General features: G+C 49.5%; 1 protein-coding gene across 6 annotated transcripts in view; it reads right to left on the reverse strand.

The window, feature by feature from the left end:
• Positions 1 to 10,993, reverse strand: part of UBASH3A (ubiquitin associated and SH3 domain containing A) — a 40,686-nt gene extending 29,693 nt beyond the window's left edge. For 2 of the 6 annotated variants that reach the window (XM_045501287.1, XM_045501286.1), the window contains exons 1-4: positions 10,778 to 10,974; positions 8,921 to 8,974; positions 5,779 to 5,965; positions 3,356 to 3,554 (exon numbers count right to left, since the gene is read on the reverse strand). In XM_045501287.1, the coding sequence (XP_045357243.1) occupies positions 3,356 to 3,554; positions 5,779 to 5,965; positions 8,921 to 8,974; positions 10,778 to 10,890 (553 nt within the window). In that variant the 5' untranslated portion in view covers positions 10,891 to 10,974. Of the gene's footprint in view, positions 1 to 3,355; positions 3,555 to 5,778; positions 5,966 to 8,920; positions 8,975 to 10,777 lie in introns of all 6 variants that reach the window. The other 4 variants (XM_045501291.1, XM_045501290.1, XM_045501289.1 and 1 more) reach the window with 3 other exon arrangements.
• Between the last annotated feature and the right edge of the window lie 11,007 nt (positions 10,994 to 22,000).

A 22,000-nucleotide genomic window follows, 5' to 3' on the forward strand; every position in this document is an offset into this window, starting at 1 on the left:
GCTTTTACCCCCACCGTGGGCGCTGCGTGCGTGGGGTGGCTATGCATCCACGACGGCCACGTGCCCAGGGCTGGCGTGCGAAGCCTGTCTGCCCGGTGCCTCCTGCCTCTGCCCTCTCCTTCCCCCCAGATTGTGCCATTTCACAGAGTTCAGCTTAAAAATTTTTGTAACGTCTATTCATTTTTGAGAGAGAGAGAGAGAGAGAGCAAGCGAGCATGAGCGGGGAGGGGCAGAGAGGCAGACACAGAATCCGAAGCAGGCTCCAGGCTCCGAGCTGTGAGCACAGAGACCGACGTGGGGCTCGAACCCATGAACCGTGAGATCATGACCTGAGCTGAAGTCAGACGTTCAACCGACTGAGCCCCCCAGGCACCCCCCAGAGTTCAGCTTATAGAGGACATAGCTGGGTACTGCAAATCCTATAAGGAGGAGGAAGGAGGAGGGGTGGAGATACGGGTCCGGGTGTTTGGAGCCTATCAGTTTGCAAGCCAGTGGCCTGAACCTCTGATTACAGTGGATGTAGTCACAGCTTCTCCGTTCATTTTCCGGGGCTCACACACTACCCAGCTGCCTGGACTCATAGCCTTGAACTCTGGGCCGATGGTTTTGGTTCTGCTGCAGAGTCTCGGGAAGAAAATGCCACAGGGGATCCAACTGTGTCAAACATGACGGCATCTCTCACATTTCGCTCACTTTGGCGGAGCAGGGAGCCCTCGGAGTGGTCGGTCCCTGGTGTCTTTGGGAGGCCTCTGCCCTGGTGGATCCTGCCCTCCTGGTCCTCATTCCAGGGCCCTGAGGTCAGCCAGGATCCGACGGCCTCTGGGCCACAAAGTAGTTTGTGTTTGGGGGAGGCGGTGACCGACGGGAACACGGACCTTGGCGTCACGTAGGCCTGGCTTTAGAGCCACCCTCCTCTCCTGGTGGGGCGACCTTGGGAAGAGCTTGCGTTTGCACAGCAGCGGCTTGAGGACGGTGAGGGCCACCTGCTGGGGCGGCGCTGAAACCCGTCTCTTGATTCGCATCTCCGGGAGTCTTTTCGTAACTACTGGTTACCGGCCACCTCTCCCCCGGGCAACACATACCAACAGACAGGCCCCGTTCTCCCCTGGAACGTGGCCTGGATGATGCAGTTGCTTCCTGGGCCCAGACCTGGTGGCCCAGCGATGTCTCCCATCCGCCACATGAGACTTCAGCGGCAAACAAGAAACCACCGGGGCGAGAAGCATAAATTGAGAGCACGTGTGGGTGGCGGGGAAATTCTTTTCTTGGGTGTTTCGGCCGTGGGCGGAGGACCACCTGGCCACGTGAGTCAGTGTGGCCCGGGAAAGATCCACGCCGGTTGTCATCCGTGAACCACACGTGGCTTCTGCGTGGGCCCTTGTCTTGTCCGCTCTCCCCAGCCCCTGCCTCTGGGGGCGTGTCTCTGGGGACAGACACAGGTGCCCTGATGGGGACACACTGAAGCTGGCCGGCCCCTCCCAGCCCTTTGGGGTCAGGCCAGGGCACAGGCGTGGAGGGCAGGGCGAGAGCCGTGGGGCCGGTCAGCCTGAACCCGGGTGGGGCCGAACAAGACCGAGCTGGACTGAGGTTCTTGCTCCGACCCCCACTTAGGGGACCCTGTTGCTTTCCTGGGGCTGTGGTCACAAATGGCCACAAACTGGGGAGCTTAAAACCACACAAAGGTGCTCTCTCGCAGTCTGGAGGCCAGAAGTCTGCAGGCGTCCGCAGGGCTGCGCCCCCTCTGAAGGCTCTGGGGAGGCCCCTCCCTGCTGCGCCCAGCTCCTGGGGCTCCGGGTGGTCCCTGGCGTGTGGCCGCATCCTTGCGTCCCTGTGTCCTCCCCATGGCCTCCACCCCTGTGTCTCTGTGTTCTCTCCTCTCTCATAGGACCACCAGTCGCTGAATTTGGACCCCAGCCTCCAGTCTGGCTTCCAGTCTGGCTTCATTTTAACTAATTGTGTCTGCAGAGCCCCTGTTTCCAAATAAAGCCTGTTTCTAAGGTTCAGGGTGGACAGGAATTTTAGGGGACACGATTCCCCCGCGCCAATGACCTTGGACAGGAATGTTCCCCTTCGCCGGCTTCGGTCTCTTCATTTTTAAAATGGGGTCAGTGAGACCCAACTGGGGGATGCAGTGCGTAAGGGAGGTGCCCTGTGTGCCTTGAGGCGAGGGGCTGACAGGGCAGGGCAGGGTGAGACCACCTTGTTCTTTTGGCCACAAGGAGACTAAAGAGCCCTCACCTGACTCTTGTTTCTATAAAGGACGCCAATCCACAAAGCCACAGGGTAAGCTGCTAATCGTCCAGCAAATAGGACCCCGGAGCCCAGAGGCCAGCCTCCAATTGGAAATCCGGGATTCAGTGACCTCCTGGCATGGCCAGATCAGAAGGGGCCTCGACACCTGCGGAGGGGTAGGGCGGCGTCTCTCCACCAGGGTGCCGGGAGTCACCACAACACTGTACCTCTTCTGTGTGCCAGGACCGAGGGGGAAACTCCACAGAAACAGGCTGCATTGTTTGAAGGGCCAGAGTCCTCACCGATTTGCAGAGAAAGAGCGACTTCTGGGGCTGATGTGACTTGATGAAGGCCCAGCACTAACCAGAGACGAGGGAGAGACGCTCTTCTTCTGAGGTCAAGTCCAGAGTCCCTCCCGTGAACCCCAGCCGGATCCTGTCTCCAGACCAGCGCAGGGGTTGGGGAAAAAGGGAGGCTCAAAGATTCTCAAAGTGAATCTCGACGATCCTTCCCCGACAGGAGAAAAGACTATGGTCTTCCCTAAAACAACAACAAAAACCAACTAGGACTTGTGTTTTACACACAGCACTGACCCCGGGAGGGCATCTGCCCAAGGCGGGCATGGGGCTGGGGAGCCTCGGATGTCCCCGTGTGGGAACCAGCCTGTAATCCACCGTCATCACGTGACCACTCAAGGTCTCCTCCTGGGACAGTTTTCCAGGCAGCTGGAGCGCACCCAGTGTTCTGAAAACCCATATCGATGCAGACAAAGGTATTCCCACTTGGAGAAAAGGTGGCCTCTGCTTTCAGAGTCTGCTTTCCTTCTGAAGGACATCCTGGCTCATTAGATTTAGCTCCAGCTAAGCTGTTCAGCCCCAGAGCAAGGCCACGTTGGAGGAGCTGGCTGAAAAGGGAGAGGTAGCGATGGAAAAGTCCTGGGCCAGGGCGTCTGCGTCCCCTGAGCCCAGCCCAGCCGGCGGCAGCAAGGAGCAGCCCGCAGCCCGCAGCCCGCTCCCCCCGCGGCTGGCCCACGGCGCCTGAGGAGCAGAGCACGGCCCCGGACACAGAGCAGTCAGTCCCCGTCAACCGCGCCCTTCGTGCGCAACTGGCCAGGGCTGCCTACCTGCCAAGACAGCCACTTCCATGGCGAACGTCGTGGCGAATTCCCGGATGACGTCCGCAGGGCTGTCGCTCACGAAGAAGCCCAGGTAGCTGATGGAAGAATGGAGAGCCAGAGGGACGACCAAGGGGAAGGAACCCCGGATCCTGTCCCCGGCTCTCTTTAGAGCCTCGTACAGACACTCCACTTTGTGGTCCTCGCACTAAGAGAGAGGAGACAAGGATGTGCTTTCTTGCCTCTCGTCAGAAGGGCAGCTATTAGCTTAGTTGATTCGGATCAGGCAGCCCCGTGAGCTTATTTGTGGCCACAGTGCTGGAACATGATTCTCTCGCCCCCGTGTCTGGGGCTATGGATCTGTTCTGCACCCCGCCTCGGTTTCTTAGAGATTCCAGGTAAGATTCCTTTTGGAATGGAATGTCCTCTAAGGGTCCAGGTTGGAAACGCCTGTCACCCTGACTTACCTCTCGTCCCTCTGTGTCATGTTGACTCAACCCACAGCTGTGCTCAGCTGTTCGGACTTCTGGAGGCTTCTCCTAGACTCGGAGGTAGCCACGGTGCATGCACGGCTCCGGGCCCCCTGCTCAGCCTGGGTGCCAGGCTGCGGGCGCCGGCCGCACCCTCACCGCCCTTCCCCACTCCTGGTTCCTGGGCTCAGCGCTGCCCGAGCGCCTCCTGGGCTTGAAGACCTTCCTCCATGTGGAAGACTCACGTGGCCGCGTGGGACCGCGGTGAGACCACAGTGAGACCACGGTGAGACGCAGACCCTCCCCCACCGCCCCAAGCAGGAAGTTAGCCCAGCCCTGTGCTTCCCGGCACTGGCTCCCCCCGAATTTCCCACAGCACCTTTCATTCTTGTACGAATCAGCTGCATTGTAGTTTTAAGATGCATTTTCACGTCCCCCCTGACCAGCGGCCCGCTAAACTCGTCCCTGTGTGTTGCGTCTTTGTGGCCCTCGCGGGTCCTGGGAAAGCGCCTGACGCACGGACGGTATAACCCTGAATAAATGACGGTCTGTCCACAGCGTGTCTCTCGGTCTCAGGTCAGTAGTCTGGGGGCACCGGGTCGTGTATGAACAGAGCCGCAATGGACACCCGCCCTTGGAGGCTGGACGTTTTCCTTTCACAGCGTCAAAGGCAGAGGCTGCATTTCCCTGTCACTCTTTTGCCGGAACGGCTGCTTAGCCAGCCAGGCAGGGTGGGACGGGGCTGGGGGTTGGTGGGGTGGCTAACGCAGGAGAAGGGAGGTGTGTGTGTGTGTGTGTGTGTGTGTGTGTGTGTGTGTCTGGACATGGACGTGGAAAGAGGACCTAAAGGCCCAGGTGGCCCCCTCGCTGGAGTGATGAAGCATGGCCCATTCGAGGGTTATTTTCATCACAGTCTCTGGCTGCTTCCTTTCCTGACGAGCTCCTAAGGACAAGCTGGAAAACAGCTTGACCGTCACAAATGCCATTGCCGGCAAAGTAGGGTGACCCACGCGCCCCAGTGTGCCCGGGACTTTTCTGGTTTTAGCACTGAAGGTTCTGTGCTTTGGGAGCCCCTCCCCTCAGCCCCTGGCAAACCGGGGTGACCGTCAAAGGCTCCCGGGGAATCTGCTGGAAACATTCCCGGTGGAGGCTCGCAGCCCCCTTCCCGTGCACGCCGTGGAGCCTGGCACGGAGCGCTCCTCGGGCCCTGGCGGGGCCCCTGAAATGAGTGGGCCCCTTAGAGCTTGCCGATGGCAGAGGCGGCCGGCCAGGGCGTGTCCTCTCCAGGTTTGTCTGGTGTGGAGCCACACAGGAAGTGGCTGTCGGCCCCTCCCTCTCTCTCGTGCCCGCCTGCTTCTCTGCTGAGTGGCCCAGGTCCTTCTCCCCTTTCCAGGACCCCTGTGAAGGTGCGTGTTGGGCCATATTCTAAATCAGGGCCGGTCCCCACAGAAGCAGGGAACGGTTCCGCGCTTGCAAGGGCCAGCAACGACCGTTCTTTAGTTCATCCATCACACATTTCCGCAACACCCGCTCTGAGGCACCGTGCTGGTCTCGGGGCACAAAGGTGAGTGAGGCGTCCACCTTGTGGCGATTCAGCCTCGTGGGGGCTGCAGGGCTGCACCGGACACATGGTCACGCCACATGGACAGTGGCACAAGAGATTCACGCCAAAAGATGACGGGAGCACAAAGGGCAGCAGCCCCTTCTGCCCGGGGAGCTGGGCAAGACTTAACAGAGGGAGGGGATAAGTGAGTGGGGTTTTGCGGAATGCGTAGGAGTTGACCGGATGAGGCTGAGGAGGAAAGTAAAGGGTGTCCCACACGAAGAGGACGGCTGATACTACAGTCGTGGGAAGTAGATCACGTGGCTGCCCTCAGTTGTATCCAACTTCGCTTAGCTATCTCAGGGAAATGGCTTCAGCGGCCTGGTAACGAGCATTAAAGGCGTGTTGGGCCGACTCACCGTGAAGAAGTCACAGAGCGTTATGTGCGGGAAGATCTCATGAGCTCGGTTCTTCGTGCACTGACGCTTGCTCTCTCTCCAGAACTCTTGAAGTTGTTCCAACAGGGACCCCGTGGGGCAGAGGAACAGGGCATACTCCTGGGGGATGGGATCGTCCAGAGAAGGGTCGTTGCGATGACAGCGTAGCCTGTAACAGAGAACAGCGCTGTCACCCGAAGCCAGGACGAAAGGCCCCTTCCCCACGGAGGGCAGCAACTCGGAGGAACAGGCCGTGCCGAGCGCGTCCAGCACCCACGCTGCACCCCCAGCCCCTCTCGGGCGGGACGCAGCGGGCCCAGGCCGCGGAGCAGCTCAGGGGCCACCCGAGTCTCGGACCCGCGTTAGTCTGATGCCCAGGCCAGAGACTGAGAAAATGAGAGAAGGTGACGGGAGACCTCAGCACCTGTTCAAGCGATCTTTGGGACCCAGCCACCCCCTTAGTGTTGAGAACAATTTGCAGAAAACCTTCACATTTTAATTGTAGCAGACTTCAAATTGAGTGTAAAAGTTAAAACTATAGAAAAAAAATAGACGAAATTTAGGTGGCTATTACATATTTTCTTTGCATTCAGAAGCTTACTTTAAGGACAAGGAGACATGACCTACAACCCCAAATTCAAGGTCATTCTCACTAACAACAAAAACAAGAATGGGGACACCCCCAAGGTGCTATTTTGCTCATTTGTCAAACTAACAAAATGCCTTTGAAAGGATAAAAGTTACGCCCAGCGGTGTCAAAGGGGCAGCGAATTTGTGCAAATTTGTGTGTACATGAGCAAATTGCCAGGACGCACCAAGAGCCTTAAAATACCCATTTCATCTGACAATTCTACAATTCCATTAACATTTCTACTTCCAGAAATTTCTCCAAAGCAGGAAGCAGACGGTATACATAAAACTGCACGCATATTTTATTGTACGGTTACGGGTCCCAGTTAGGAAACGTGGGACAAAGGACGAGGAGTGTATTTACCAGGTATTCATCAGGATCCACAGTTTTGACGACTTTCTAATGACTCAGAGACGTGCCCGGGATGTGAAAGTAAGTTTAGCGGGCAGTGTGCCGCGCCTCGAGGAAACACTAGTTACGCACAGATATAGTCTCCTTAAGAGTAAAAACAAATACCAACAGGGGGCGCTCTGATCCTTTATCCTGACCCCCTTCCCCCTGCACACACATGTCCTCTATTGTCACTTTGCTTTTTCCTCCTAGAAACCCAAGTAACAAATCCATAGATAACACTCGTGTGTGTTTTGCGTAAATCACAAGCTGCTGCTTAAATTATTCTGCAGTTTACATTTTCTCTGTCGACCCCGTTTTTGTGCTTTATCCACACTGGCACGGAGGCATCTGGTTAAGTGGGTCCGAGTGACCTTTCTAAGGGCTGTGGGTGCCCGTCACACTCGCGGGTGATATTTCACTCATCCGTTCCACTGCTGGACACTTAAATTGGTTTCTTTTTGAAAAATGTCATGGCGCTGTAATCAAGATCTTGGCCCGTGTTTTTTTAGGCCCTTTGTGTGTTTCCACGGCATGTACTTGGACGTGGAAACGGGCGGTCGGCTGCGATTGCCACTGGGACCGTGAGAGACCGCGCGTGGACGCTTGAAGCTGCCCTCTGTTTTTAACGGCATCTGAATTTGCGCTTCCCTGATTCGGTAAGGTCGGCCCACTCCTGGTTGAGCCTAGGGGACCTCACTGCCTCCCCGGGCCTCGGTGGGACTCGTGGTCTGGCTGACCTGTTGTAACCAGGGGGAAGGAACCGTGGCCCTTGAAACCGTGGGTTTCATCTGAAATTCAAATTTGGCGACTGACTTTAGAGGTAGCCTCACCCAGAGGCTTCTGGGTGTTTCCCTTTGCCTGGTAGACGGGTTGCATGTTTTGTCCTTGGCCTAGAGGTTCTGGGGGAAGAAGGAGGTCCCCGCTGAGGACACACTGGCCCCTCAGAGGCCCACTGTCCTTATTTGCCATCCTGCTCCGGGGCGGGCACCGCAGCTGGGCGCGACCCGGTTTTTAGTGTTTGATTTTCGCTGTGGTTTTCCAGAGCAGCGTGTGAGGGGACTTCCCGCCTCAGGACAGAATGATGGCATCATGGCACATTCAGGCGGGACTGGGGGTTAAGAGGACCTGTGATCCCAGAGCAGAAAGAGGAGGTCCGCGACAGTGGGCGGCCTGCCCAGTCGCGTAGCCGGTTTGTGGCAGAACCTCCTGGCACCCTGAGCTCCACACCCCGCCCCCACCACCCGTCCCCCTTGAGGTGCAACGTGCCGATGCCTTAGGCGCCATTCGGGGCCACCAGTAAATTCTCTCCCCATCAGAGGGAGCCTGAGAGAGTGGTGGCCTGTATTTTATGGCAGAAGAAATAGCTCTTCCCTATTTACTCAACAAACCGCGTGGGTTTCTTCCTTCTTTGACAGTCACATGTGGATAAACTCAGATTTTTAAGTGAAGAAAGGCTTGTTCAAAGTTCAATCTCTCTACTTTGTTTTTCTTTTTCTTTTTTTTTTTTTTTCAACGTTTATTTATTTTTGGGACAGCGAGAGACAGAGCATGAACGGGGGAGGGGCAGAGAGAGAGGGAGACACAGCATCGGAAACAGGCTCCAGGCTCTGAGCCATCAGCCCAGAGCCCGACGCGGGGCTCGAACTCACGGACCGCGAGATCGTGACCTGGCTGAAGTCGGACGCTTAACCGACTGCGCCACCCAGGCGCCCCTGTTTTTCTTTTTTTTAATGTGTATTTTCGAGAGAGAGACAGAGAGAATACACACGTGAGCGAGGGAGTGGGCAGAAGGGGGCAGAGAGAGGGGGCCAGAGGATCCAAAGCGGGATCTACACTGAGAGCAGCACTCGACAAGGGCTTCGGACTCACAAACCGTGAGATCACGACCTGAGCCGCAGTTGGACACTTCATCTACTGGGCCACCCAGGTGCCCGTTTTCCACTTGAAATGCGGGCTCTTTATTCCTTTCCCAGGGTGCTGGGTGGGCGGGGTGCCTGCCCAGGGTGTATGGGGCCCTCCCACGCCCACCCCGGGGAGCTCTCGAGGCCCGAGCAGTTCGAGCCAAACACCCTGCACACGCGTGGAGGCAGCCGCACTCACCAGTCTGATGCCTCTTCCGCTGTCTTCCTTCCAGTGGCCGCCAGAGCCTTCAGCCTACAGGAGAGCAGACCGGGAGGAGCATTCAGACCTTGCCTTCCCTTCTTTGGGGGTGGGGGGCACGGGAGAGTCAGGGCTAGCACTGTGGCACATGGGGCCCGGGCTGGGGGCCCCACGAGGGCCTGGACTGCTTAGACTTTGAAGCCGGATGCCCTGACCAGGCCTCCGTGCGGCCTCACCGTGGTTTCTGAAAACGCGGACCTGCTCACACCCCCCTGCTCGTTTTCCTTCGGGGGCTCCCACCTCCGGGAAACCTTCCCCGAGCCCCCTCCCCCCCCCCACCCCCAGCCTGCCCACATAGGGCCACCTGCCTCGTCTATGAGCTTGTGTCTGTTTGCCTCCTCTACCGGCCTGCAGGGTCCCTGAGGCCCAGCCCTGTCCTACTCATCATTAGAACCCAGGACGTACAGACACTGGGGTAACTGAATGGGACCAACTTGGACAGCATGGAAGGAGGCTAAGGTAACTCACTCAGGAATCCAGCCTGGAGACAGCTGGAGTTGATCAGCGGACCCACGTGACGCTGCTCAGAGCTGCTCTTTGGTGAATACCGACAAGGATGATACTGGTTTAAATCACAAGGCATTCTGAGCATGAGTCCAGCTTCGAGAACATCATAAAGGGTGGGCTTTAGAGGTGCCAAGAATAGGGCCCCACCCCTCCACCGCCTGTGTTCTCTGGCTTCGGTATCCCTGGCTGCACCCGGGGGAAGGTGTCCGGCACGGGGCCTGGCACACAGTTCCGCTGCCCATTTCAAAGGCCCCCGGTTTATTATCAACATAAAGCGACCAAGTTCTGGTTTGGATTAGAAAAGAAAAGGGTGAAGTTTGGGGCGCCTGGCTGGCTCCGTTGGTTAAGCGTCCGATTTCGGCTCAGGTCATGATCTTACAGTCTGTGGGTTCAAGCCCTGCGTCGGGCTCCGTGCTGGCAGCTCGGGGCCTGGAGCCTGCTTCATATTCTGTCTCTCTCTCTCTTTCTCTCTCTCTCTCTCTCTGCCCCTCCCCCACTCATGCTCTGTCTCTCAAAAATAAGTAAACATTAAAAGAAAATTTTCAAAGAAGAAAAAGAAAAGGGTGAAACTTCAAAGTGATGGCAGCTAGTTTGCTCAGGGCTTTGTTATAACGTTTCAGGAAACCTTGGTCCCCAGTCCAAGGAGTGAGTAACTCTGAAAAATCAGTATCCCATGTGCCAACCATAGCTCATGGCTTCTGGGGACTTTGTCTCTCTCTGACAGGGTGGGCCCTACGATGAACATTTTCTGTACGGGGACCTCCTCCTTGGATAAGCAGGATCGATCAACACTGTTCCGGTAGTTTCTTAACCATCTCTTTTCACCAGCAGACATTGAAGAGATCTTGCCTACGGGTGACTGGTTCCCCCGCACCACTTAGAAATATTTTCTAGTTGGTGGTGCCCTCCACCGCTCCCTTCGGCCTGGAGGGAAGCCGAAGGGCATCTGAAATGCCCTCCCAGGGTCGTCTCGGTCCCTGAACCACAAAGAGGCTGCCCAAGCCCCTCCAAACCCTGAGAAATGGGGGTGTCCCCGTAACACGCGGCTTCCGACTCTCACAACTTTTAGGGTCCCTCCACCAGCCAGCCAGCACAGTTTGACCAAAGGGCAAAGAGTATGTCATTTATAAAAAGCAGAGAAGGGCTGTATTTTGAGAGCGTATCTCGCTCGGCAAAGCGCACCCCTCGGGCAGGAAGTAAGTGCTCTGAGCTGCCTGCAGTTCTGTGGTGGGGGCAGAAGCGTCAGTGGGCCAGGAACGCACGTCCAGCGGCCAGCAGGACAGTACTCACGCGGTGTGTACCGGGAAGCCCATTCCCAGAAGGGGCTCCAGCAGTGAGGACGGGCCGCGGACCTTGAGCTTGTTGGAGACCTTGGCGTAGAGCTGAGTCTCCCCGGCTGCCATCTCTTCCTGCCTGTGGACAGAAATGAATAGATAAAGCCAGAGAGAGAGACACACGCAGGCAAGGCTGAGGGTGTGAAGAAAAACCTCAAGCCCGTTTTGATCTCTCTGACAAAAGCTAATATCCTGTTTGCATGAGATGTTGGTTTTCAGAATGCTCTCTGCAGGGTGCTGGGGCGCCATGTCCACCGGCCCTGTTTCCACATGGGGTTCGCGTTCCGGAGGTCCAGCCAAGCCCCCGCGCGGGATCAGCCCCTGACTCAGTGCCCCACTGGGGCCACCAGCCATGGGCCCGGGGAGACCCCGAGCCCCCTTGCCTGCAAACGAGACATTAAACAACACACCATCTACTGTCCCTGCGGGCTCTGACATTTTTGGTTCTTTTAATTATTCACTGACTCTGTTTTTGATTTTAGAGTCTTCTGAAGTTTAATATGGGTGCAGAGAAGTTGACAAATCTTATGTAGAAGTCAGTGACCTGGCAAGTGAGCACGCATACCTAGCTCCCTCCAGGACCAGCAATAAAACGGGACTCCTCAGCCTGGGGGATTTGGGCTCCACCCCCGGGGACCATTGGCAATGTCTGTAGGCACTTCTGAGGGTCCCAGTTGGAGGCAGGGACATTTGCTACTGGCATCTATCACGTCGAGGACAGGAACGGAGAGGGCGCACCCCACAGCAAAGAGGGACCCAGCCCAAAATATCAAGAGCATCAAGGTTGAGAACATCTGCTCTGGAACACACCCAGAACCTCAGAGGCACCCCTCCCCCCTAGCACCCCTCCCCCCGGCTCCTAGTTATTTCCTCCCTCCCCCCCCCCCGAAGGTAACTGCTGTGCTCACGTGTACATTAACTTTGGCCATTTTTGAGTCTTACATAAATAGAGCCATAGAGCATATACCCTTTTGTGTGTGATCTCTTTTGCCCCAAAACTATGCGTGTGAAACGTACCCACGCGATTGCTTGTAACTATACTTCGTTCGCTGCATTGCTGTATATTTTTCGATCCGATAAATGAAACATAACCTATTTCTCCACTTCTCTGTTGGTGTATCATTTGGGTGGCTGTCAGGTGTTTTGCTGCAGTGGACATTCTTGTGTATATGCCTTTTAGTGCCCGATTTATGTTATTCATGCTGGGTACACATCTAGGATTGGGGTTTTTAGGTCATAGGATACATGCGTACTTCATTAGCAACTACGAAGAGGTTTTACCAAATGGTGGTTCCAATTTGCTCTCTTAGCGGTGGGTTAAGGGGCCGGTTCACCAACATCCTTCTACTGTCAGTCTTCTTAGTTGTAGCCAATCTGGGGGTGTGGAGTGGTGTCCCGCTGTGGTTCTAATTTGCATTTCCCCAAATGGCAATGACATCGAGCCCCAAGAGACAGGCTCTTGGCCATTTGAATAACCTCTTTGGGGAAGGACCTACTTAAATCTTCTGCCTTTGAAAAATTGGATTCTTGGGTTCTTCTTACCAATTTGTGGAAACCCTGGAGATAATAAGTCTTTTTTTGGATGTGCTTAATGGTAACGACTTCTTCCAGGCTGTGGTTTGCCTTTCTAATCTCTTAATGTCTTTGGGTGAAACAGAATCTCCTAATTTGAATGAAAAGTAATTTAGCATTTTTTTTAATAGTTAGAACTTTCTGCATCCTACTGAAGACATCATTGTTAACCCAACATTGATGAAGATATTCCCCTGTGTTTTTTTCTTGAAGTTTACTATTTTCCCTGTTTATATTTAGCTGTTTGATCCATTTGAATTCATTCTGTGTATGGTGTGAGGTAGGGGTAAATGTTCATTTATTTCCCTACACCTGTTTTCATTGAGGGACCATCCATTGTCCAGTGAATCACTGGATGTTTTTTGTAAATCAGGTGACTGAATATATATTAATCTGTTTCTTACTCTCTTCCTTTCTCTTGTTTGGTTTGTTCATTTTTGTGTTTACACTATACTGGTTTTAATTACTATGGTGTTAACTCCTCTGATTTTGTTTTCTTCAAGATTGCCTTAATTCCTCTAGGCCCGTTGTTGTTTCATATAAACTTAAAAATTAGATCAGTATAGTGTGCCTTTGGAGACTGCAGAAAGACCCACGTATGTGGTCATTTAATTTTCAACAAAAGGACCAAAGTAATTCAATAAAGGAAAGGATAATATTCTGAACAAATGAGGCTGGACAGCTGCCTATTGATACGGGAAAAATATGAATGTCAATGCCTACTTCACATGATGCACACAACTTAGCTCAAAATGTATGATGGACCTAAATGTAGAAGCTAAAACTACAAAAATTCTAAAAAAACACTTAGGAGAGAACTCTTTGCTATGCTGGGGTTTGCGAAGCTTCATAAAAGAGTCGTAAAAGAAGAAAATCGGTAAGTTGGGTTTCATCAAAATTGAAGACTTCTGGGGTGCTTGGGTGGCTCAGCTGTTTGAGCGACTGACTCTTGGTTTGGCCCAGGTCATGATCTCATGACTTTGTGGGTTCCAGCCCCGCATCGGGCTCTGCACTGACAGAGTAGAGGCAGCTTGGAATTCTCTCTCCATCTCTCCCTGCCCCTCCCCTGCTCATGCTCTCTCTCTCTCTCTCTCTCAAAATAAATAAGTGAACTTTAAAAAAATGGAAAACGTCTGCTCTTTGAAAGACACTATAAAGAAAATTAAAATGTAATCTTGGGAGAAATATCACCGTATATATCTGAAAAGGGCTTGTATCCAGAATTATTTATAGAATGTAACATAATTGTGTATATGCATATTCTTTTAATTAATACTAAGAAAACAAAAAAATCCAACTTAAAAATGGGCAAAAGATCTAAATGGGACACTTAACAAAAGAAGGTACATAAATGGCTAATAAGGACGTGAAAAGATATTTAACTTGATTATTCATCAGAGAAATATAAATTAAAACCACATTGTGATACCACGACACATTCACCAGAAGAGCAAAAATTGACAAGATCGACAATGCTAAATTTTGACAATGCTGTGGGATAATTGGAACTTTTATTTATTGTTCAACCATTTTGAAAAATATTCTGACAGTTTCTTATACAGTTCAACATACATTTGCTATATGACAAATTTACTCTTAACTGTCTACCAAAGAGAAGTGAAAATCCGTGACTGTACAAAGACTTGTATGTGAATGTCATTGATGGCTGTATTCACAGTAGACTCAAACTAGAAAGAACCCAAATGTCCATCATCTGGTGAATGCATACATAAATTATGCTATATTCAATCAATTATGGTATATTCAAATGATGGTATACTTCAAAATTATGATATATTAAAAAATCTCAATATTTGTAAACTTTATTTCCTCTCCTTGCTATATATATCGTTCTGACAAAGGCCTCCAGTGCCATGTTGAATAAAAGGGGCTTTTAGGATAGGTACCTTATATCAGATTAAATGAATTTTTCACTCCTTGTTCACTGAGGTATTTTTAAAAATTTATTAACAGGTATTGAATTTTATCAAAGGCTTTTTCTATTGAAATGATTATATTGTTTTCCTTCTTTATTCAGTGAATGAGGTAGCTTGCGACAGTTGACTCCTGAATGTTAAGTCAACCTTGTGTTTCTAAGATATAACCTTGATCGTAATATGTTATCCTTTGTGTATATTGCTGGATTCCATTAGTTAATACTTTGTTCAGAATTTTTTTGCATCAGTGTTTGTGAATTAGCTTTGCCTGTTGTTTTCCTTTCTTATAATTTCCTTCTCCCATGTTGCTGTCAGTAGAGTGATCAGCTCATTCTGATGCTCTTGAGACTTCCTGGTCACAATACTGAAGGAACCCCCTCAGTCCCAGGCAGTCAAGGACACTTGGTCACTCGAGGTGTCAGTGTTATTCTGGCCTCATAAATGAGTTGGGAAATATTTCCTCTTTTCCAATTCTCTGAGTTTTTTTTTTTTTTAAAGATGGGGATAACTTCTTTCTTAAATGTTTGAAAAGATTTATTGGCCAAGTCATCTCGGCCTAGAATTTCCTTGGAAAGTTTTAAATTATGGATTTAATTTATTTAACGGATACAGGAGTATTCTTCTAGTGTTGGTTTCATTAAGTTGTTTTTCAAGGAATTTGATAGATAAATTCCTTAGATAAAATGTTATCTAAGTGGTCAAATTTCCTGGCATAGCAGGCCAGGTTTTTAAAAATTTCTTTCAATTTTGTCGCATAATTTTCTGTGTAGAGGTCTTGCAGTATTTATTAGATTATTCTTATGTATTGGATCATTTTTGATGCCACTGTAAATTATCTTTTTATTTATTTTTAAATGGTTTTTATTTATTTTTGAGAAAGACAGAGCATGAGTGGGGGAGGAGGAGAGAGGGAGACACAGAATCTGAAGCAGGCTCCAGGCTCCAAGCCGTCAGCACAGAGCCCGACGCGGGACTCGAACCCACGAGCTGTGAGATCATGACCTGGGCCAAAGTTGGACGCTCAACCGACTGAGCCACCCAGGTGCCCCTAAATTATCTTTTCAAAATTTCATGTTCATACTCTTTCTTGCTGGTAAATCAAAATATTATTGCTTTCACATTATTTTATATTGAACTTATATATAATTTTATGTCTGGCTTGACTTCCTTATTAATTCTCATAATCTTTCGAATTTTAAAAATATTATATGTACAAAAATAGTTGTCTATGAATAATGCTATTTTTATTTCTTTCTTACCAGTACATATTCTTTACTTTTAAATTTTCTTTACTTCTCTTTTTTCTTTTCTTCTTTTTTTCTCCTCATTTACCTCCTTTTCTCCTCCTCCTCCTCCTCATTCTCTTTTTTTTTCTTCCTCTTTCTTTTCCTTTTCTTTTTCTTCTTTTATTGAACTGGAATGAACTCCAAATGTTGAATAGATACAGTATATATCAATACTGTGCATCTCCCTGCATTCCCCCATTTCGGAGGAAAAGTTTTCAATACTGCACTTGTAAGTTTTTAATTATGTTTTAAAATATCTTTTTGCTTTGAGGAATCCAAAAGATAAAACAATTTCATAATTAAATGAATTTAATATCTTTTTAATTTTTTTTTCAACGTTTATTTATTTTTGGGACAGAGAGAGACAGAGCACGAACGGGGGAGGGGCAGAGAGAGAGGGAGACACAGAATCGGAAACAGGCTCCAGGCTCTGAGCCATCAGCCCAGAGCCCGACGCGGGGCTCGAACTCCCGGACCGCGAGATCGTGACCTGGCTGAAGTCGGACGCTTAACCGACTGCGCCACCCAGGCGCCCCTGAATTTAATATCTTAAATTTAAAAGTCTCAAAGTAGACAAAACTTGGTATCCAGAAGAAAAAAAAAAAAGCAGATTTTGGGTCTGGAATATAGCCTCTACTCAAACATATTTTTCTTTTCTTAATAGTAAACCACTTTTTGAGCAACTGTGCTTACAACATATTAAAATATAAATTTCTCTGGAAAAAATCTTATTTATGTAAGCCAAGAAATGCCCTCTCAAGCCCAATCCCTTTTTCTTACCTTGAAAATTTACCTTCCAAGACCAACAGTGAAGTGACAAAAGCTTCTTGATTGACAATTTTTCCTGTGCCTTACCCTCAAAGCCACCCTTCTCTCACTAACAGCGTCAGGGTGGAGACTGAGACCATGCCGGGACCTCAAGCTGGGTGCAGATGGTTACAAAAGCTTCACAGCTCATAGAGGACCCTCAGGGTAGGGTGTCCCTTCTCATACCTCCACACCAAACCCAGCAAAACACGGCCTCGGTGAATGTCAGATGCCAGCCCTGGAGATGCTGATTTCTATTTCCTCTAAATTTGATTTTGAATTTGATGGGATTGATTTACAGGTGAACTTTCTGAGAGGCTGCTATGTGGTCATAGAAGTTCAGCCACCATCATGGGTCATCTCCCTGTTATACCTCGGCAAACAGACTTCATCTGAAACACATGCCAAGATGTCAACATGTTAATATATGAATGATTGCTCATGATTGCTTTTGGTTTTCCACGTGTCTACTCAGTATTATTCCACAACCTAGTTTGTGATCAGCTCATCTGTGTTTGTGGAGCCCCATCACACACTCATCGTTGCGCCGGGCATCACGAGAGTACATTCTAGACTCTGTCCTCCAAGAGCTTTGTTCCATGGGGGCACCATCTACAGCAACCCAGGTGAAAAGAAAGAAAGAATTAAGTTCTAAGTCTTCCGTCCCTGTCTTTGAGGGCAAATGTTGGTTTAAGAGCTAGAGATAGTAGTTACAAAGATGTGAAGGACGTATGGGTGAGCTTGAAGGATTCCTGGTCTTAAATCAAAAAACATTGAGAGGTGTGGGCAGGAAAACGAGACTGAATGAAACCACAATTGGCTGAATATATTTCTTTGGCTTCATTGCCAGTGGCAAATCCTGCCACCGATACCTTTAAAACCAATCCCAAATCCAGCCTTTGCACCATCAGCATCCTGGTCCAAGTCACTGCCATGGTGACCCAGGTTTTCAGTAGCATCCTCCCGGCTTTCTGTGAATCCACCTCTGACTCTATACCTCTTGGACATGCGTAGAACCCGACTTTGCCCTGCTCAGCTCTTTGGTGGTTTTCCATCTCAAAGAAACCAAACCCGAGTCCTTCCAGTGTCCCAGGCCTTCCACGATCTGCCAATCTCCAAGCACATAGTTTTCTTGGGGTTCTTCAAACATCCCCAGCTCATCTCTCCTGGCCTTTGGAGTTGACGGTCCCATGCTTGGAACCATCTTAGCTCACAAGACTGACTTTGTCCCACCATGGAGGTCTTGACTAAAATACCACTTCTTCCTAGAAGCCTTCCTCCACCACCCTGCCTGATCCCTCCCTAAGCCTCTCCCAGCCTCATCTTGTTCTAGCATTTGTCATCACCTGAGACCACAGGTGAGTGCTTTGTCCCCTCTGCCATCTGCTCTGAGTTTAGATGCCAGGCTCATGGCAGATGGCCCATAAATATTAGGTGAATAAATGAATGCTCGATTCACACCCAGCTCCACTCCACTAGACTTCCAATGGGGCTCAGTCCTCTGCCCACGGCGGCAGGGCTATGTTCTCTCCTGATAAAACATCTTAAAGCTGCATTGTGTTCAGAAACCCCTTGGGACTTAGAGGCCCCCACAGAAGAGAGTGCCAAGTGTCTCTATAGAGTGCTGACTGTGTGAGAACACCCTCAGGTTCCCTCTCTTTTGTCTGTGGAGCGGCTGTGAGTCTAAACTCAGACTCAGTCACGGGGAGGAATAGAAACCCCCACCAAAGCGTTTTGCCTGCCCCTCTTGGCGCACTTGCTTAGCACGGGGCAGGACCTATCTGTTATTTTATAAAAGGAGTGTCTGTGTTCAGAAGACTCTCTTATGTGAAGTTTCTGAAAAGGTTTGCTTACCTTACTTACTAATTAAAGGCAAGTCACATTTTTCCCCTCCCTGGTCTCTGCAGTCATACCACCAATGGCTATTTGATAGCCACAGCCATATTGGGTTACACAGATGCCCGCGATAATGCCATTCGCTGTGACGATTGAGTCGACAAGGCTGGGTGACTTGGTGGAAGGAAGTATTTCCCGATTGGACTACCCTGTTGGCAGCCTGCTTACCATCAGGCTTGCTTTTATAATGAAAAAGGAAAATATTTCTGCTTTGGATGATGGCGGCTCCAGAAATGGTGAGTAAAGTGGGTGGGGGGGCTGGGGAAGTGAGTCTCTTCTGAAAGGGGATTTCTCAACATTTTTCAGTGTTCTGAAACCGACCGCCGATGGCCTGTCTGGGAAGGGACTTCTGTGCCCAGGTTCAAGGTTTCAGAAACCATTTTACCATTTGTTCTTATTCTGGTCATAAAGTTAAGCTGTGTAATTTGCCACATGCTGGTAGTATGAAGCAAGTAACAGCAAGAATCAAAAGCAAAAATGCTGCATGTGAATTTATTAGTTTTCTAAGGTACCCTTCAAAGCCACTCTTGAGATGGAAATGAAACCAATCCTTTTAGCACATAACTCCTGCTTAGATTTTCCTAAGACCACAAAGACAAAGTGTGCGTTCAATGGCTTCGTAGCTTCTTTTCAAATCTCAAACATTGCCACCAACCGAACAGAAAGATGTAAGTGTCTATGCTTATATGCCCGTAGGAACCTCTTTTGAGGAAGCAGGTTCCCAGAGAACTCATGCCTGACTGATGCCTGGGAGGGTGAGTTGGGATTTCCTTGGGAACATTCCGCCATTTTCTTGCTCACTCCGCCCCTCTTAGAGTTGCAGGAATGACTTCCAGAGGCTTTTGACCTCTCTGGCTTTGTGATAGGTGCAATTCTCTTGGAGGAAACAGAGCCCCAGTGTGGCTCTGGTGCAAGCCAGCGGTCCCCAGCCACTCCTCCCTTTGCTGTGTGGGAGACGGGGCATCCAGAAGGCATGGATATTTTCATCCTTAACTAGGTCATGTCCGCGTGAGCCCGGGAAGGGCTGTGTTTACAGGAAACTACAAACACGGTGGGTGAGCATCCCCTCCCTGGTGCCATCTACATTTTTGGGCACGGACATTATGTGAGTATAAAAAACTTGTCATGTTTACGATAGGTGTCCCACAGGTCCTGGCAAAGGGATGAGTTTACATGGGACAAAGAATGCAGACAAGAGAAGGAAAGTGCTTTGAAAGTGATTTATCTTCTGAAAAATAATGGTGCAGTAATTTCTAAATCGTGAAAAGGCATATCTCTAAAGATGGCTAGTGAATTGGTTTTAAGATTGGTAGACTACACAAGGGGAAAGTCATTATTTTAGCGGAAGTAAGTTCATAGTTTTTTACTAACTCTGGAAGTTTCTCTGTTACCTGCTGTGGCTTGGAAAAAAATGAGTTCTCACTGGACAAACGGTTTGATTAATCGGTATTGAATGTGCTTTATGTGGATTGTTAGATTTCAGAGATTTAACTTGTCAAAGATGCGTTGATGCTAAAACTATAAACAGGGAAACAAATGCTTTTTGTTCTTCCCGGTGAAGGAGGTGGAGGTCGATGTGGAGCCAAGTCTCAGAGGTCCTGAAATAGTCACCATGGGGGAAAATGACCCACCCGCGGCTGAGGCCCCCTTCTCCTTCAGATCGCTTTTTGGACTTGACGATTTGAAAATAAGTCCTGTAGCACCAGGTAGGTGGAACCAGGTGTGATTTCTGGGGAAGCGTCCCCAGAATGTCCCTCTGGGCACACACCCCACCAGGATTTCTCACACCCACAACCTGGATGCTTGCATTTCCTTGGGTTTACCGAACCCTGGAGAGGGGGGCATTAGAGAGGGCATCACCTTGTCCAGCCCCTTACCAACTCCCAGAGAGAGAAGTTTGCATTCTCTGGATGGAGGTTTTCAGAAATTGAGACTCCAGTTGCCCCTGGGAGTTAGGGGTCAAGTCCTGCCAGGAAATCTCTGAGCCCCCCCTCCCCCTGAAAGTCTTAAGAACTAGGGCTCACCAGCTCTTCCAAGAAATTTAAAATAAGCTGGGCATTGCTGAAGGTATTCGATGCCCAGATTAAAATCCAACTGTAGGAGACAGGAGCCACTCTGAGCAACAAGGAAGGAAAGCTGGTTTTGTAAAGAGGTCACAAACACAGGACTTGTCACGGTGAGCCGTAGCTCTCTGGTCCTGGGTGCTCTCAGGAGTGCTGACCTCTGGGACCGGAAAGGGGGTCACCTGGGGGCTCTGGCTGAGGTTCCAGAAAACACGGAGTGGGGGCTGCCCTAATGATTCTTTTTAAACCCTCTGGACAATTGTGGTTGGGGGGGGGGTGGAGAAGACTGAGGTAGGACAGGTTTTAAAATACAGCTCAAAAAGTTGGCAAAACTATAAGTTTAAAAAACACCCTATCACCTGACCCCCAAGATATATTATGTTTGTCTTCATTCTCTTCCTGTCTTTGCTGATAAGTACACATTCACGCACCGTGTGGGTCCAGATGGGTGTTTTTCCATGTGTGACTTGGTTTCTATAAATGCTTTGCATTCATAACATCACAACATCCCATCAAGTAATGTGTAATTTACATGGTTTTTAAAAATCATAATTTGACATACAATTGTTTCTAATATTTTTATAGTACGAGTAATATGAGCAAGAATAACACTATACACAGTCACCTCTGCTAACTTTTGATGACTTCTTCATGATTAATTCCTAGTGGTAGGAATTTAGTAGTGCTTTTTTTAAAAAAAATGAGCAATGTATTGTTCTTTATAGAAATTTAGAAAACACAGTTAATCAAAAATACTTTTTTACTTTTTATTAAAAATTTTTTAATGTTTATTTATTTTTGACAGAGAGAGAGAGAGACAGAGCATGAGTTGGGGAGGGGCAGTGAGAGAGGGAGACCCAGAATTTGAAGCAGGCTCCAGGCTCCGAGCTGTTAGCACAGAGCCCGACACGGGGCTTGAACCCACAAACTGTGAGATCATGACCTGAGCCGAAGTCGGACGCTCAACGGACTGAGCCACACAGGTGCCCCCAAAAAGATTTTTTTTAATTGCCCACAATTTTACCATTATTCAGAGATAACCCTATTTGTGCTTTAGTATTGTATTTCTTGCCTTTTTCTGTCCAGCATATCAGCATTTTCCTTTGGAAGTGACATATACGATTTTGAAGGTCCCCCCTCCAAACCAAACAATATTATGTTATTCTTTCCATGGCATTAAATAATTAAAAATTTTTTTTAGGTGTCGGCAAGCTATGGCCCATGGACCAAATCTGGCCCACTACTTGTTTTTATAAATAAAGTTTTATCGGAACACAGACACATACATTTATTCACTATTGTCCATGGCTGCCTTCATACCATAGTAGAGTTGAGTAGTTGCAACAGACACTATATGAACCCAAAGTTTAAAATATTTACTGTCTGGCCCTTTACAGAAGAGGTTTGCCAACCCCCTTTCCCTATCACGTAACTAACTCTACACATCTGTTCTGTCACCAGTTCTTTCTGATGGACATTCAGGCTGTTTCCTGTGCATCGGTATTACACATGCTACCTCTTTAAGTGTCCGAGTCAGTAGAAATTTGTGTGCATCAATGATGACCTCTTAAGATAAAGTCCCGGAAGTGGTTTTACTATGTCAAAACCTCCATCCATT

This window comes from Leopardus geoffroyi, chromosome C2 (assembly GCF_018350155.1).
Source record: "Leopardus geoffroyi isolate Oge1 chromosome C2, O.geoffroyi_Oge1_pat1.0, whole genome shotgun sequence".
Classification (NCBI taxonomy): Eukaryota; Metazoa; Chordata; class Mammalia; order Carnivora; family Felidae; genus Leopardus; species Leopardus geoffroyi.